The 19,406-nt window shown below is 32.4% G+C and overlaps 1 protein-coding gene and 2 long non-coding RNA genes across 6 annotated transcripts; 1 reads left to right on the top strand and 2 right to left on the bottom strand.

The window, feature by feature from the left end:
• Positions 1-821: 821 nt before the first annotated feature.
• Positions 822-3,705, bottom strand: LOC145133914 (uncharacterized). 4 transcript variants are annotated; one of them, XR_013718821.1, is made up of 3 exons: positions 1,773-3,705; positions 1,314-1,459; positions 822-1,212 (listed from the first exon to the last, which is right to left on the bottom strand). It is a non-coding gene; the product is annotated as an uncharacterized LOC145133914 (long non-coding RNA). The 4 variants fall into 4 exon arrangements; XR_013718820.1 differs by having other exon boundaries at positions 822-1,459; positions 1,773-2,315; positions 2,411-3,705; XR_013718822.1 differs by having other exon boundaries at positions 822-1,459; positions 1,773-2,315; positions 2,875-3,704.
• A 6,503-nt stretch (positions 3,706-10,208) lies between these two features.
• Positions 10,209-10,555, top strand: LOC145128631 (uncharacterized). Its single transcript, XR_013717020.1, has 2 exons — positions 10,209-10,276; positions 10,474-10,555. It is a non-coding gene; the product is annotated as an uncharacterized LOC145128631 (long non-coding RNA).
• A 4,864-nt stretch (positions 10,556-15,419) lies between these two features.
• LOC145128630 (protein SENESCENCE-ASSOCIATED GENE 21, mitochondrial-like) lies at positions 15,420-16,172 on the bottom strand. The gene is made up of 2 exons (XM_079063446.1): positions 15,985-16,172; positions 15,420-15,859 (listed from the first exon to the last, which is right to left on the bottom strand). Exons 1-2 carry the CDS (start codon positions 16,053-16,055, stop codon positions 15,640-15,642), a joined length of 291 nt encoding a protein of 96 aa, XP_078919572.1. The 5' UTR covers positions 16,056-16,172; the 3' UTR covers positions 15,420-15,639.
• Between the last annotated feature and the right edge of the window lie 3,234 nt (positions 16,173-19,406).

Here is a 19,406-nt window from a genome sequence, read left to right as displayed (position 1 = left end):
AATCTAATACACTTTTAAGAGTTGCATTTGTAATATTCGTTAGAGACCTCACCTATAGACACATTTGTCCTATGTGTCATATTTTGACCGCTTACTTCTCTATTAGCTATTCGTCTTATTTTCTCATTTCTTTGTTCGTAAGATATCATATTATATGTTTTTTTTTCTATAACAACTTTTTTTCACATAATTGTTTGTTTTGCTTTTTTGCACTAAAATGTTAATATTATTATAATAATTTAATTTATATTTGGATAGTAGTTGTAATTTTCCTAGATAGATTATTTTTATTTTTATTTAGTATACCCTATTAAAATTCTCATAAACAGATATAATTCAAAAACAATACAATATAATACAATAATATATGAAGAGCAGTAAACGAAAGAAAATGATATTTATAAGTTTAACATTATTAAATTAGTAGAACATACTAAAAAGATCCATTACACAAAAATAATTTCGAAAATATAATTCCGCAAATCTACTAATTTCGCTTAGTTACAATAATTTCGATAAGTCACGGTCCTTTCGTAAAAGTAATTTTTCAAATTTGATTTTATAAAAGTATTCAAAATCCGATTGAATGTTCAAGTAATTTGGCAAAAACCTTCTCGCGAAACAATTGTTCTTTAGTCATTTTTATAAGATCCCAATTGATTATTTTGAAGAGATTGGAAATTTACTGTGCTACACTTGTTGAAGTTATTAATCAAACATATTCTATAGGCACGATTAACAAGCCACATAACAAAAAAATTATATTTTAATAGGCAATAAACTTTATTAGTTGGAATTGCAAAATGGTGTTCAAGTGGAACTTGGATGAAATAGAATATTCATTATATAGTAGGAATACACTCTCAAAAGCCATGTTTTGTATCATCTTCATATGTTTACACAGTTAAAATCCACAACAAAATCTAATCAATACTCTCTAGTGCATTATCTACTACAAAAATACAAGCAATATCACCAATGGTAAATAATGACATAAAATGAAAGAAGAACAACTCATGGCCAAAAAAAGATTGTTAGTTTACCTGCCATATATACATGTGCATGCCTCTACCATATGCCAAACACCCTTGCCATAACATTTGATTAAAAACTTCCATTTTTATGGTTGAAAACATTGAACCAGTATCATGACAACGATCTCTTGTTGACATTATATCAAACACTTGGAATGCCTCTTTGAGATCACCTATCCTGCAATAGCCCAACACCAAAGAAGTAGAAATATGTAAATGTTTAATAAATCCAAGTTTAAGAATTCTCAAAACAAACATTTTTGCAGGTCATAAAAGTACATTCTTTCACAAAGCATGTATCAATGTTTTAATTATTCTTTTTTTAGAAAACTTTCAACTCCTCTATTTCCATCAAATTTCACTAATTCTTCTACCGTGCATGCAGAACTTGACCATCAGCATACTCTCCAACGTCAAGGGCAAATCTGTCCAAAAACAGTTAAAAATCAAGCATAAAAAACTTGTTGATGTCGATAGTCTTTGTTCATTGCTGTTGTAGTAGGCAAAAAAATTCCATTCACATCCAAATCCATATATTCAAACAAATGACAGGAAAGCATAGATTTGTTTATCAAAGATATGTTTGATAGATTTAATAAAGTAGAATGCTATGATATGAAAAAAAAAATTTGAACCAATTTAAACCAGCTAGCTAAGTAGTAATAGAAGTAATTTATTCCTTTGAACCAATCAATGTAAGTATTTAATACTTAAACTATTAGGTGTATAAAAACTAACCATTTATGTAAGAGCCATCTAAGGTCGGTCCATATTCCTTCATCATCAACTCAGAATCCTCCTTGAGTCGCTTAATTTCGGATTTTTCTGCATTTTCATAGCAATATACATATATGCACATAGAGTCACACACACAATTAACACAAACATTTAGGATAAACAGTTTATCAGCAAAAGTAAGAACTACCCTTAGGTTATACTATATTATCTACAAATTCTTGTAGTTCAATCATAATCTCACATCATAAAATGAAAAGGTTAAATAATCCATAAGATAAAAGCAAATAAAAAGAAATAAAAAACAAACATACATCACTGATCAACATGGATTGGAGGGTTTGTTAAAATTATATTTTTAAACAAAAGGTGAATGATTAGTTATAGGGATGAGGAAGAAGACAAAGAGAGATGAAAACTCCCTAAGTAATCTGAAGGATATTGATTGAGAAAGGAAAAACATGTATACCCCTTATGTCTTTCAAACCAAATCTGATGAAATGGATTTCACTTCCTTTGACTCGCCTTCCCCTGTGTCTTCATAAACTAAGAATAAAACAGAATCAACAAAAAACACAAACTTTTTCATATGATCGAGAGAGAAAAAGCAAAAAAGTGAGTGAGTGAGAGAGAGTTATAACCTTCATCATACATGTAAGATGTAACCAAACAAACCCAATACAAAAAACAGTAAAAAATACAATAAAAAGGTTTTTGCTTTCAGGAACATGTAATCACAAACACAGTTATCGAAAGGGATTCTGGAGAGAGAGAGAGAGAGAGAGAGAGAGATCCTCAAGGGAGAAAGGAATTCTGAATCAAACCCTAGCTTTCTAGAAATAGGGCTTTATCAAACATCGTAGAAATAGGGCTTTATCAAACATCGTAGAATGCAACCCAAGTTCTCGATATAGATTTTTCCATCAACGTATGGTGAGGAATTTGACCTTTTATAACCCAAAACCATAGAAATATAGGTGAAAAAATGATACATAATGTTAGATATTCGAATTCGCACCATATTCTGAGCGAAATCAAGGTAAATGATGATGCTTTCGACCTATTATACCCAAAACACCATAGAAATCTTGGTCAAAAATGGTACCTGAGGTTATAGATTCGAAAATTGAAATCATGTCAAATAATGAGAGAACATGAGCACGTCGTTGGCTGTTTGGATGTTAGGAAAATATAACGGTGGTGAACGGTGGTGTGATGAAGAGTGACGGTGATGAACGTGGCTTTTTGGATGGCGGTGAAGCTTATGTGACGGCATAGTTTCGTGTTGGTGGGTTGTGATTTTTGAGATTAGGATTTCTAAAAGAGAGAAGCGAAAGGCGGAGGCGTTTAGGCCGACTGATATTGGGTCGACTGTACAGGTAAGAAGTCGTCCGATTTGATGCAGGTTAACAACATTAAGCAAATATAAAAATCGGAACCCAATATTATCCCCATCAACTATGTCGTCATTCTTTCAGAGAGATGGTCAGTGATGAGTGGATCGATATATGGTATTGACGACTAGAAAAGAGAGAGAGAGAGAGAGAAAGAGAGAGAGAGAGAGAATGACAGAGAGAGATAGAGGGTAGGTTTCAAGTGGGTCTAAGCGATGGTGTGATTGTCTTTACTCTTGAGTGGTTCAAGGTGTGTGCCCCAAATATGTTGTGAGACTGTGAAGCTGGTGTGCCTGACGGCTAATTAGGGTTATAGAGAAGGAGAGATGGGTGGTGGTGGAACCGACAAGATTTTTAGAGTGGCTAAAATAGAATTTGATTAGGGTTTCTCTTGTAGACGATGATAGAATGGTGGTGACGGTTGGTCGAAGGCAAAAAAAAATTAGCCATTGATGATGATTAAATAGAGATGAATGATGGTGTCATGGTGCATTTGATTGGGGGAAAGGGGAAGACAATTTGAATTAGTCAATCCATTTTGAATGAGTCTTGCATCGAGTAGTTTTAGCAAAAATAGGTGGAATATCTGTTGAATGAGCTGGAGGCCTGTTTCTTCTCTTGACTTTTCAGTTATCGACCAAATAAGATTATATGCATAAACTGATTGTAAATATTGCAATAAGCCTTGTACCTGTTAAAATTCAACAAAACATGCTAAATGCTTATATATATATATATATATATATATATATATATATATATAGGGTTAGGATTAAATGTGAATCGTAATTATCGTGTGATTGTATGACTTAATAAGAACCGTTGGATTAGAAAATCTGATGGCTAAAATGGTTATGGCATTATTGTAATATATAATAAAATCTTTAATTATTTTACACGTAAAACCATAAATGATGCATTCTTGAAATTTCCCTTATATTCAAATAAGGAAAAGGCTACTTATGAGGGATACGTGATTATATTTTCCCTATCAATATTGTCAGAACTAAAATATCATAATCCAACATCATTCTACAACTATTTCTAAGAATCATCTAGAATTATATTTGAGGATTTGAATAGAAATTGTCACACTCCAAAATTGGTGCACTCTTCCGACGACTAAAATCAATAAATCGTTGGTGTATAATAAAGAATGAAAATCCATAGATTGAGTTCTATACGAGACAACTTTAAATCGAAGTTCAACAACATTGCAGATTCATCGTAACACCGAACGATGATGATTTCTTGATTCTCCTCAAGGTTTATTTTTCTCTTATTTTTGAATAATGCAATTATGACTCATGTAATCGACTAGGGTTTTCGTTATTTTCAATTGAAAGTTAATTTTATTGAATAAACTTCAAGGATAGGATCCCATTCTTTCATAATCTTGATTTTTAAAACATGAAGTGTGGAGAATTTGAACGGCTTTATTCGTTAAGAATAAAGTCGTCAGAAGCAATTGAACTTGGCATATTCTTTAAGAATGTTTTCGATTCTATAAGAATTAGGTGGATATATTCTTCAAAACACATACTACGTAAAATGTCATTCTTTAATAGTATTGCTTAAATTTTTAGTAAGTTTGTATTGTATTGTAAAATAACCGAAGTTGTATGTTTGTTGGTGATGCGTTGTGGATTTTCTTTTCCTATGTGTTTGCTTAACACATCTGACAAATTAAAAAAAATAGTCAACTAAGCCTAGCAAAATTCTTTAAGAATAAGGTTGTTGTGATTAATGTTTAAGATTAAATTGTATATATTGTTTAAGGTGCTGTTTGTTTTTTCTGAGGCAAAATGTATGCAGTCTGCGGACCACATCTGTAGTAGAAGAGGTGGACCAAACGTCTGCAGTCTGAAAAAAGAAGACTGTTTGTTTTTTTAACATCTGCGGGCTACTAAAATAAACTGAAATCTCAATAAACTGGTTTTTTTAAACTTCAAAGTGATTTTTTAATATTTTTATGACTTTGTTATAAATAATTAACGAATCTAGTCAACTTTTATGTATTATTGTATAAAAAATAAAAATTGTATGAATTAACGTATATATTTGATAAAAACCAACAACTTTGGTTGCAAAGTTATAACTAAACATTATAATTAGTGATCAAAGAATTTGATACATAAATGGATGGAAATAAACTTCGATTTTTTCAATTAAATCTATTAAAAATGTACCATAAATATTTTTTCTCGAGAAATTGACGATATTGTATTAAATAATGTTTTACAAAATTTGGCAAAAAAATATAAGAATATATTATGATTTTTTTTTCATATTTATATAAACAACTTCAACAACTATTATTGTAATAAATCTTTATTTATAAATTTGTCAAAAATATCATGTTTGTATCGTCGAACGTTTTTTTTTAAGTTTTGTAATTTTGTTTTTTCAAATTGTTTATCATTAATAAAGTTGGAAAAAATATAAATTAAAAAAAACTTAAAAAATGAAGATATATATGTTTTTTTAGGCTAGAAGATGTCTGAAGATGTTAGAAGACTCTGATCCACATCTGCGCCAAGAAGAGGGCGCGAAGACATTTTTAGGTCTGCAGTCTTCAAAAAAACAAACAGTCTGCGAAAGCTAATGTCTGCGCGTGGTCTGCACGGCGCAGACAGAAGAGGCCACGCAGATCTGCAGACAAAAAACAAACACTACCTAAGAATCAGGCATGTAAATGGTTAATCACATACCATGTGAAATCCCATTCTTTCACATTTATTTTTTAAATTTTGAAAAATTTGTATTGAGTTGTAAAACAAATGAAGTGATATATTGGTTGTAGATGTATTGTTGGAGTTTTTCTGTAAAGAAAAAGGATATATCATGTGAAATTATTTAAGAATAAAGTTTTTTTTTTAATATTAACATGTACATAGTATTTAAGAATTATACAGATAGATTCTTTAAGCATATATCGAGTGAATTTTTTTTTTCGTATGTTAGTTATTATATTGAATAATTTAGATTTGAGATAGTATCTAGCCTATGTTTATAAAAACTGAACCATTTGAAAGCTCATTCTTTGTTTCTTTTTTGACATCACCTTCTAATTTTGTATGGATTGTTACAGAATGGATACAGATTAGTAACAAAAATAGATTTTTATTCGTAGAATTGTTATTTAGTTGCATTTTATAGTGGAATTAATAATATAAAGTTGTGTTAAAGAATATGAATTTGAAAAATGTTTTACATGTTTATTATTGTAGCTAGCTGGAACACGATACAAGGAGAACCAGGAATTGTGGATGTAGAAGTTGTATCATAACTATCAATATTATAACAAGTTAAACAAGAAGAAAAATAAAAAATAATCAAATTATTCCCTTCGTTGATGGTTTTGTGATTTCTTGAGTCACCACACATATTGATAGCAAAATATAATTAGCTTAATTTGTAGGATCTCTAGACGGATTTGATACCCAAATGGATTATAAATTTTTGAAAAGCAGATCTTATTTAATTCATTCATTTCCATATATAGGCTTTTAATTTGGTTAATATTCAACAATTAAAAATTGATTTTGATTACCTCCATATATATCGATTTTTTAAATTTGGATAGTAAGTTATTTAATCGTAAACTTCCAAATTTGCTCTTATCAAATGATTGGTCCAGAATTAACCATACATTCACACAATATATGATGTTTATATATGAACCTAACTCTCTCTCTCTCTCTCTCTCTCTATATATATATATATATATATATATATATATATATATATATATATATATAGAGAGAGAGAGAGAGAGAAAGAGAGACAGAGAGAGGTTCAAATGTGGATCCACATGTATTGCTGTGGATGTAGGGATCATTCTAAACCAAATAATTCAAAAATAATTCATTAAATAAATAAGATATTATTCCTAATCAAATCCTATGTTTTTAGGCTAATTAAATAAATAAGATATAATTTTAAATTGAATTCATTATCCTTTAACCCATACATCATCTGTGCACGTCTGATTTCATCTGTACATCATTCTCCTTCGTTTTTTTTTTTTTTGAGATTGAAATGCAACATCCTCACAATAATCAAGATCAGGTACACATGAATTGCAGTTTTTTGTTTATATAATTAACAAATTCGATACAAAAGGTGTTAATATCATTTTTTTCAGCAACAATCAAACAACGATTTCAAGGTTCAAATGGAGCCTCCTCCCAATAATCAAGAACAGGTATATATGATTAATATATAAATTCGTTTTTTTTTTTGGTTTGAACAATATGAATGTGTTAATATATAAATTCATTCACCATGCTTACCTTCTTATTACTTTCATTTTTTTCATCCCTTCTACCACAACTTGTTCATGTTTTCCTTTACATTGTCTTTTACCGTCTCGTTCTACCTTTTTTTCCTCTAACATCATAGGTCTTTTCTCACATTTTGTCGTTGACCTGAGTACCCTTTCTCGTATTAACACATTTAAGGGACGAGGTTTTCTCTTCTCTGGGGTTGATCTTGATGAGTGTTGACGTTTCTTCTTTTTCACACTCGTACTAGAAATTACTATTGTATCTGCATTCACTGCATGATAAACAACATTTTTACAACATTACATTAACATGCTAAAAGAATTAACATTTTCAAATCTACTAACATTCTGAAGGAACATATCATATATGGAACACAGAAAATATAAAATATGTTGAAATCAAAATAACCCATACAAAATCTAAAAGATTAACTTATATTCCATTGGAGTTGTACCGATTCCAGACGAATAAACTTTCAACATTCGCTTAAAATCCCCACAAAAAATTAACACAAAACATGAAAACAAACTGAACCAAACAAATTATGAACTAAAAAAACCTAGAAAACGCTTCCAGTTTCGTAAACATACACTTAAGAATACTCGATTTTGTTGAAATTACCCTTCATACCTTGAGGTGGAGAAACGAAATCATCATCATTGTCAAGGTTCAACGCGGTATTTGTCATGTTCGTGAACTTAGACTTGAACGCACTCGACCTGGTACTTCGCATTCTTCAAGAATCTGAATCACAAACAAACCCTAATGATCATTCTCAATATTAAAATGTCGCAAAGAAAATCGTTTCTTAAATGCAATACCTTCCCAGAATCTTGCTTGTTTTTTGTTGATTCTAAACAATCGTACCAAAAATTGATCTCTGATAAAGACGATAATCGATTTCAAGGTATCCGTTAATTTGGGGATTTTGATAATCAGTTACAAAAAAACTATATCTTACCTAATTTGATGGAATGGTTTCTGTTCCATTTTAATAACTTGTTATAATTTTTTTTATTAGTATTAAATGATATTTTTTTTTTAAATTAGGGAAAATACTTGGACCACAATGTATCTTTACATCCACATAATACTTACAATCCACATTATAACCTATATATATATATATATATATATATATATATATATATATATATATATATATATATATGGTGAGGTTCAATAGAGAACCATAATTAACAATGAACCAAGGAACCAATTGTGAGCGTCGGAAATCATAATGATCAACGGTCAAGGAAATAGATGTACACTTGTACATTGGAGGCACACACACCGGATTATACCAAAAAAGCCACATCTTTACCAAAAAAACTCACCTCTTTTTTTCGTTTAAATTTTTTTTAGGCCACATTTTTTATCGAAAAAAAACCTAATATACCGTTGTTCTCGATTTTTCGTCATTTTTCCATATAGATCTATGTTGATATATAAAAAACGAATTTTTTTTCCGAAAAAAACTCACTTCATTTTGTTAGTTTTTTTAATATTTAAGTTTATTTTTATAAAAAAAAAACTAATTATACCAAAAATATTAATTTGTACTCTATTAAAAAATATCAATACCGACTAAATTAAAAAAAAACATCGATCGGTGTTGATTCACACTGTGAATCTAAACTGTAAATATTTCAAATTTTAACATTCACAATGTGAAAAAACTCGACCAGTTCAGATTCACATTGTGAATTTGACTTTACTATTATGCACACTGTGAATCTGAGAATGTTCACAATGTGAATCTGATCACGTTCACAATATGAATCTGAACTGAAATATCGTTTTTTTACATGAATATGAATCTATGTTTAAAAAGTACCAAAAAGTATAAATTTTGATATATTTATTAATTTTTTTTAAAAAAAATAAGCCTTAACTTTTCAAAAAAAAAATGAATTGAATTTTTTTCGAAAAAAAAAATTCGTTTTTTATATATCATCATGGAGCTCTATGGAAAGATAACGAAAAATCGTGAGCAACGATATATTCGGTTTTTTTTTTGATAAAAAACATGGCCTAAAAAAATTTTAAACGAAAAAAAGGAAAAGAGTTTTGTTATTTACCAGTGCATATGCGTCAATTGTAAAATTTTATAACCATTTCTTTTTCCGTTGATCTCTTCAAATTTGAACGTTTTGGATTGATTTCTTGATTAATAATGGTTCTCTATTGAACTTATATATATATATATATATATATATATATATATATATATATATATATATATATATATATATATAGAGAGAGAGAGAGAGAGAGAGAGGTAGGTTCAAATGTTTAAAGTAATTATTGTGTTATTGTATGCATAAATGTGGGCCAATCAAAATTAAATAAATAAATAAGGGTAATTTAGTAATTTGTTTAGTAACTTCCAAAAATAATCCCTATAATCATGGGATAATTACTGGTCTTCCTCACCTTAAAACCTAAATAAATAAGTTGGTCTTCCTCACCTTCTCATTGCCGCCTGCGACCGCCAACGTCGTATCTGCCTCATCGACCTTCGCCAAAAATCAGCACCTTCGCCAAGACCTTTGTTGGATCCAAGCCCAATCCGACTCATGGATAATCGCTGCCCTAATGGGACCATCACTCCTCGCTCTCTTCAACATCCCCACCGGACGATGCATCGCCGGCGATCCCGGACCGAATCCCGATGAGTTCTGCGACGAGGATGAAGAGGAATCAAACGGGCCACTGCCAGCACCGAATCCCTCCTCCATATCTAAATGGTAAGAACCACTTCTGTGTCTCTTCATCTCTCTCACAGATCGATTCTTCCTTCGCTGCCATGGCGCCTGAGAAGGTACTCATTTGATATTTCAATTCCCTCTCAGATTATCAATTAAGTTTCATCTGAATTCCGAAGCCATTGTCGTTATATCTTTTCAATCTAGTTTCTCATGACAAAATCTTCCTGTTAATTAAGCATTTTAAGAATTGAAATGAGCTAATATACTCAAGAACTAATGTCGATTAAATCTGTTTGATATAACGAAACAGGTGACAGAAATGGTGCTGAATGTCGATCTCAAATGCTCCGGCTGCTACAAGAAAGTGAAGAAGGTTATCTGTAAAATCCCCCGTGAGTTTTTCTTCATAATTATTACTTGATAAATGATGTTTTATTTATTTATTTAATTTTGTGTATTTTCTTACATCTGAAAATCTTTGATATATATTCCAAAATTGGGCAGGAATGTATTACATAGAATATACACTTCAGAATCCAAGGGTTTGTTTGAATGTTAGATAGAAATCATTGGGGTGTTTGGGTTTGTTGCATTTGATAGAAAACAATGGATGTTTGGATTGGGTGTTTGACAGGGAAGGGAAGGAAATGAAAAGCAGTTTTTTGGCTAATATACATATCAGAATGAGCAGTTTTTTGGCTAATATCTATTGGAATGGAATCAAGAATTCCAATTCTGTTGGAATTGAATGACGAATTCTAATTCTGTTGGAATCACAAAAGTTGATACTTGAAGAATGGACCACAAAATTGAAACGGACCTCATTATTCTTTTAGAATGTATTAGTCGTTGTTAGATTTTGATGTAATTATTAACAATTGTTACCCGTATTCTATAAGAAATAATGTATTTGTTGTTTTTATTCTTCAATTGATTGTTCAAGAATTTGTTATTCTACAAGAAGTTTTGAAATTCATGATAAAGAAATAAGTTCAAGAATATTTTTTCTTATTTATGGTTCAAGAATATTTTTATTTTTGAATATACTCATAAACATATTCTGTCAGAATGTCCGAATTAAAAGAATTATAATTCGTAAAATCGGATTTTTAAAATTAATGGAATCTATGATCCCTTAAAAAATGCAACTTTCTTTTATTAAATCTATATTTATTGACTAAATTACCCTTGTAATTAATTAAGATGATTTTTTCAATTACATTTAATTTAATAATATATATTAATCACTTTCTTAAAATAAGTAAATTTGATTGACCCACATTTATGAATACAATAACACAATAATTACTTTAAACAAAATAACCTAAGCCTATATATATATATATATATATATATATATATATATATATATATATATATATAAGTTGCAAAAATTTAATCAGAAATAGATATGTAATGAATTCAGTAAATGAATTTGTACAAAGAAACTCTTAGAAAAATTAATTGGTTAAAATCACTACAAGAAATGTTAGCAATAGCAGCGACACCTTTAGCGGCGACACCAAGCAATAGCGGCGACATGTAATTGACGCGTTACATGTCACCGCTATTGCTTGTCGTCGCCGCTAAAGGTGTCGCCGCTATTGCTGACACCGTGGCGATCCGCGTGAAATAATCCCCGTCCGTTCGATCATTATTCAATCCTACGGTTGTAAACTCCCAAAACACGCGCTTTCTTTTCCCTCCAGGGGTGTCACTGCTAAAACCCCTATGTCGCAGCTAAAACCCTCATGTCGCCGCTATTGCCCGTCGCCGCTATTGAGTTGCGTCAGATAACCCCCCCAGTCGACCCTTCTTTCATTCTATCGTTGTATCTCTCAAAAACTCCGAGTACCTTCACCATCTGCACCCCATTACGATTTCGACCACCGGGATCCACTTTACCGACGACCGGTTTGTTTACCGGCGACCCACCCTCTTTACCGGCGGCCATAGAGGGCAATTCCGACCACAACAACATTTCAGTGAAATTGAGCAATCTAAGGTCGAATTTCTTTCCCTAATTTATGTTCTTCTTGTGTTTTGATGTTAGTTTTATCATTCAAACCTGATTGTATCATTGATTTCTATGTTTTCTAAGATTTTTTTGGTTAGTGATTTTGAGTGTCGACCAAGCCTCTTGTTTGGCTGTAAATTGATGATTTTTGAGTGATTATGTATGTTTTATCATATTTTATGCAGCCTATTGTATAATAAATTTGTGTTTATGCTCATTGTTGTGTATTGGCATGAAAATGGAATTACACATGGTTTGTGTGATTTTGTATTTAGGTGTATATTTTTCTATGAAATTGCTATTGGATGTCTAAAATGGTAGGATTGTATGAAATTAGATGTATTGCTTAATTGTTTGAAATTGGAATTTGAATTGGATGTATTGTATGAAATTTGATGTATTGTTTAATTGTATGAAATTCGAATATGAAAGTTGTATTGTATGTCTAAAATGAAATGAAAAAATGGAATTGAATCTATTGTATATATGTATGATCCACAAAGGTATTATGAAGAAAATGATCCACAAAGGTATTATGATCAATTTCTTACCATTTTTTTGAATTATTACACTTTTAAAGTTCTATAAATGATATTTTTTATAAAGGTTATATTTGAATAATGAATTTGTGCATGGAAAAAATTGAACAAAAAAGTAGGATGCAATAATGGAAAAAAAGTATGATGCTATATTGTGTATGTATTTGTATGCAATTTGGAAACTACAATGCTATAATAGAAAGTGTATTATTTTTGTATATGTAATATGTGTAAATTCTATTAATATTGTAATTTTGAAGGCTATATATGGGGTTTAGTTGGGCGATACTCTTCTACGTGATGGCGGATGTTATGGGCTTAGGACATGGTGGTGATGGAGCCGGGGATCCACCACCTCCAGTAGGCTTTGGTCGTGGTCAACACGAACAGGATGGTAAGTCTTATTATGATATATTTGTTAGCTATTTTTATCCATTTATTATAAGCTATCGTGACTAATATTTTTAATTATATTTTTCAGCTGTGCTCCTTAAAAAAAGAAGAGGCCTAGCAAAAAACATTCAACTATCAAAGATAATACGGGCAAACAAGGGAAAGCATGTAGATTTGGATTTCGATAGGGAGCTGACATATTCCCCTGTCGGGAACCATGGTAATTGGTTTACCTGTGAGATTGGGAAGTATATATGGATGAACATCCCTTTGAACGTATCTGGTTGGGACAATGTTTCCCCCGCTTTAAGGAATGCCACAGTGGTTCATCTAAAGGTAACTTGGACAATATTTTAAATTTAGTTCTAATTGGTATTTAACTAACTAACTTTTTTGTATTTGTAGAATAAGTTTGATTTAGATAAGGTTAACTTGGATCCCGAGCGTGCTCAGTTGTTGCAGAGCATTGATGCGACCTTGCAAAGAATTTATAGAGGCCGGAAAAATAAAACGCATACTTATTTTGAGAATGTCGGGGGGCTTACAGATATCCCAAGGGCATTAGCCAACTCCCCCCCCCCCCCCCCCCCCGAATGGTATGTCACGTGAAAATTGGGCGCAAGCAGTCGAGCATTTTCAAACTCCTGAATTTCTAAAGCGTTCGGCGTCAAACAAAGGAGTCCGTGCACAACAACAAGTTGTAAACAGAGGGGGATCGTGCTCGTATAGCAATGCATGTTTCAAAGAAGTAAGTTATGATATATTTAACTGTTTATTTAAATTATAATTAAACTAATTTTTAATGTTAAATAGTACATCGCTCGAATCGAAGCATTTCGTAAGGCCAATACTGATCACCAAGGGGTATTTAGTAGTCCTGCAGTCGAGCAACAATACGTAAGTGGTTAATTTGTATTTTCATATAAGTGCTTATATCGTCAAGGGGTAATTAGTAATCTAATTTTTATTATATTTATTATTTTTTGAAAATACAGAATGCTTTACTCTTTGAGATCAGTCAACAAACTCAAGCTTCTTCTGAAGCCAGCGGTCTAACACCAAAGGATACACAAAATTGTTTTGAAAAAATATTGGGTGTTCGACGTGGCCATATCAGAGGCATCGGGCGTAAACCTTCTACGGTTGTGTCGATGTACGATCAGGAACAACCACTGACACAACCACCACCACAATCACAGGTGACAAGACTATTTAATTTTGGTAATTGTTTAAAATGTTGGTAATTGTTGGTTTAGTAATAGTTTCAAAATTTGGTAATTGTTAGTTTGATAATAGTTTATATATTGGTAATTGTTAGTTTGGTTATAGTTTGATATATTGGTATTTTATAGCTTTGGTAATTGTTAGTTTATGAAAGTACAATGTTGTAATGGTATTTTGTAGGTTGGTAATTGTTAGTTATAGTACAATGCTATAATGTTTTATATGCAATATGTGGAATGTATATTTTGTATATGGAATGTTATAATGCTAATTTAACTTATAAGACTATGTTGTTTTATTTGTAGTTGGAAATGCTTCAAACAATGTTAAAAGATCCGGCATGTAGTGCTGCACTTGAAGATTGGTTTCGTTCGTTGCCACAACGAAATGAAACCGGAGGAAACGAGGAGAGCGATGATGACGAGTAGATAGTTGTAGGATTTTTTTATGTTTTGTTTGTACAAGTATTTTAGACTAGTATTTTCGATATTTTGTTATATGTTAAATCGGACGAGTATTTTAAACGGATGTTGTATTAATATTTTGGAATGGAATGATGTAGGATTATATTAATTAATATCATACCAGTTTTTTTTTTCAATTTTAATGTGAAATATATATATATATATATATATATATATATATATATATATATATATATATATATATATATATATAAAAGAAAAACACCAATACCGGCGACGCCTTTAGTGGCGACAATAGGTTATTACCGGCGACGGGTCTTTAGCGGCAACATGAGCTTATTAGCGGCGACAGGTCTTTAGCGACGACATAAGTAGCGGCTTGATTAATAGCGACAAAACATCAGCATCGACGTTTTAGGGACGACGCCTATCGCCGGTAATACTCTAATTTCTTGTAGTGAATGAATTTCCAAAAAACTAAAACTATTTTATTATGAAACATGAAAAACAAAGTTTGTAATTAAAAATTGGAGAACTTTTGATAGAAAATTAAACAAATTGGGTTTAAATGTAGAATAATATTTTGGAAGCTTTATAATAATTCGTTGCCAAAATCACCAAACAAATATTGCGAGAAATAAGCATAAAGGTCAAGAAATATGACAAGTAAAAGTCTTTAATTTTTTGAAACATACGACTTATGACAACGATAGTGAAATACAGATATAGATAATTATGCCGCAACTCATCCATCTGAGTATGATCGGATCCTCTATGGTAAACTGCATGAATCCATTGTTCGCTATGCTCCTTGTGCAATTCCAAGACAGGTAACCGATCTTCGTAATTCATTCGGACACCTGAATCAACGTATGTTTTTAGTCTCGACGAGTTTTCTGCTTCAAAAGCAACTCACGAAGCTCAGCTGCGTCAATCTGGTTTCCATGACCTTCAGGCTTGTAGTAACCAGTAACTGGATCTGGAACCCACGCAGTCGATTTCGTCGAGTCTTCACCTCCTTTCTTCATCATTGTAACCACACTCCCCCTCACGGCTGCTTCCGATACGCCACCCTGCGATGCTGATGCATATCCGCGCCTGTAGAAAACATTCCATTCATTATCAGAAAAAAAAAAAAAAAAAACTCTTGAACTACAATCACAATTCACAAAGCATAAAATAGAAGCAAACGAAAACACCAAATCAAGTATGAGTGAGATGACCTGACAATAGCAGAAGAGTGAGCAGCGATTAAAGAAGATAGAGTTTTAGCGGTGGAGAGAGAGGGAGCCATTGGTTAGCTTGATCGCTGCAACTACAGAAACTCCGACGTTGAAATTTCTGCAGCTGCAAGCAATTGTTTTAGTTATGGAGTTAGGGTTTATGATGTGATAATCAGAAATGAAGGAGAATTGTTATTTATAAAGGAGGGAAATAGGGTTTTTTTTTTAAATTGGGCTGGATCAAGTGTAATGAGGTCCACGTAACATTTACTGGCCCACCGGCCACCATCACAAAGAAAGGTCCATATTTAAGCAATGTGTATTTGGCTTTTTGAAGAAGTAAAATAATTGATTAAAATTTGGTCAATGAAATCTACGGGATTTATGCTGAAAGATTGAATTAAGGCTTGGTACTTCTGTTTATGTGAAATCAATTTAACTTAATTTGATTAACTTCAAAATCTTTGTGATTTTTCTAAATTATACTTTTTCCTTTTTCCTTTGTTGTTTGCAATTTGCATAATTTCTCTCTGCCACCACCAAATTAAATTAAGGTGGAGACGTAACTGTGTCATGCAATGCAATGATTAAAGATGGTAATAAACAAATAAACGGCAAAGAATAAAAAACATTATCGCACCGAAAGGAAGGAGGTGTCGATAATCGAGAAGAAAGGTTTTGGGCGGCGGTGTTGAGGAAATCCCATGTGGCCAGTTACATTGAGTATACAGTAGGGGTCATGACTTTAAGAACGTCAACGCCTAATTCATCGTGATAGGTTGATATTTGGTGGAGTTTCTTATTGTTTTTGTTTTTTTATGCTTTTAGACAAAACAGTAAATGTATTTTTTTTTTTTTTAGGGTTTTGGTCTCAATTTTGATATTTTTATAACAGTGGTCCTTTTGAATTGGTTTGTGTGTGGTTTTGGTCTTTCGAAAAAGCTAAAAATACTAAAATGTCATTTTATTTTTATTTTTAAATTTTTTAATACTTACCTCTCTCTCTCTCTCTGGGCCTGTGTGATTTGCTTTGACTGGTCCAGTCGAAGGCTTTGGCTGACTCGGCCCATAGTTAGTATGTTTGATATAACCACATTGAGGCCCCTTACCTGGTCTGTTTACCACTAATTCGGTCTTAGGAAAAATATAGTTGACCGGGTCATCTTCCTCGTTTGCCCCTTTATGCCTTTGATGCTTTCTTCCTCTCGAACGGCTTGATGCCTTGCTCCCCCACTTCCTTATTATGAAGACATCGCCTCTGTGTTCACAAGCTGCATCCGACCACCGGCTTCAACCTCCGACGGCTGCTGTCACCCTCCTTGTCGACCACCGCCTCCATCGTTACCTACCGCATCGATCTCCACCTAATGTAACTTCGAATCAGGTTTTTCTTTCTTTCTTTCTGATTAGTTACATATGACATATTTTATGTTTTTCTTACTTGATTGCAAGTTTATAGCTTTACTATTACAAGTTTATATCTTTACTATTGGATGTTCTAAAGCAAGCGACTTATTAGTACACAAAATTATAGAATCCAATAATTTCCTAAAGCAATATGAGTGCTCTTTTTGGAGTAATTCCTAACTATTTGTATCCACATATAAAATCATGGTACTTTAACTTGTTATTCATGATGTTTTATGATATAATAGTCAAATGGTTCAATTTTAGTTTAACTGTAACGACCCAAAAATCAAGGATAAAATTTTCATTTTTAATATAGTCAAAACATAGATATTATTTATTCCAAACAACCAAAACATCGTTAATTAAAACATTTATCAGAGTTCATCCCAAAATCATTCAATGCGGAAAACATGGGTATATGCACTGCGATCAATCCGGGCCCTTCCTTTCCAAACTGATGATACCTGAAACAATAAACAAAACTGTAAGCACGAAGCTTAGTGAGTTCCCCAGAGCATACCCCAATCAAACCACATAACCACACAATCCATATTAGTTATAACAGCTACATAAACCATATCGATCACATCAACCATATCAATCACATAGCCATGCATATAAAAATATACGGATGCCGTGGGCTCCCCCCAGGGTCTTACTCCAGGATGTCATGGGCTACCCACATGGTCTTACACCTAAGTGTCATGGGCTCCCCCCATGGTCTTCAATTGGAAAGTCATGGGCTCTCCACATGGTCTTACATCCAAGTGTCATGGGCTCCCCCCATGGTCTTTAATAGGAAAGTCATGGGCTCTCCACATGGTCTTACATTCGGGTGCCATGGGCTCCCCCCCATGGTCTTCCATGCAAGTATCACAAAGACAACTAGCATACCACATACCACATAGTCAATAACATACCACATAATCACTAGCATACCACACTACTAGAAAACAACCATTTAATGATGCGCGAACAATGACACACTTTGATTTACGATACGCATTTATTGTGTGTTCTAAAAATAATGTCCGCTTTTGAAAATTTGAAGGATAGAGGACACACATTTATGTGTGCCCTAAAATTAGTGTCCAATAAAAAAAATTACAAACACGGAGGTCGCCCATAATAAAATGTGTGTCGTGTAGACCTTGTCGTTTTATAATTTTCAAACGTGCGTCCGCATATTAATTCTTATCACAAAATCGCTACCATATAGACACTCAGCTCACCTCTCATTTTTCTCCTTCGTCTCTCTCTGAAACCCTAGTTTCTATCACCACTGTTCTTCCCTTACCGACGATCTCATCTAACACTTATGAATATTCCTTCATCTTTCCAATGCTTGAAGCCTTTCTGAATACTAATGTGTTGATGATGAAAACAGGTATCATGTGGAAACAGAAGTATAACAATAAGAAGTAGAAACAAGGTGTCCCTTAATAGCAATATAGTATTAGGTTATATAGTTAGGGAAAACCTCTTAATAACAATGTACATTCAGATCCCCTTAATACCAATGTATTACAATTTTTTGACATGATGTTATTGGATGAAATTGATTGTTTTGGTATATATTTGTTTCCATATTTTTGTATTATGCGTAAATGAGTATCGTAAAGACGCGTCGTAAATGTATATCGTAAATGGTTGCTGAAGTTTATGACACGCAAATGTGTGTCATCTTTATTTATGACAGGGGCTTTAATGATACGCAAAGTGTGTCCTAAACGCGCGTCGTAAGGTTACGACACGCAAAGGTGTGTCATCTTCCTTTATGACAGGGCCTTCCTTGACACTCAATGCATGTCGTAAATGCGTGTCGTAAATAGACGACACGCAAAAGCGTGTCGTCTTTCGTTATGACAAGGCCTTCCTTGACACACATTTGCGTGTCGTCTGAGCGTTTTACGACACACATTGCGTGTCGTAAAAGGCTGTTTTTGTAGTAGTGCCACATGTACATGCATACCAGACATATCAGTAGTGAATCTACAATAAACACTACAACT

Source organism: Lactuca virosa, chromosome 8 (genome assembly GCF_052849685.1).
Source record: "Lactuca virosa cultivar CGN04683 chromosome 8, Lactuca_virosa_CGN04683_v6, whole genome shotgun sequence".
NCBI lineage: Eukaryota > Viridiplantae > Streptophyta > Magnoliopsida > Asterales > Asteraceae > Lactuca > Lactuca virosa.
This window is presented reverse-complemented; position numbering and strand designations above follow the sequence as displayed.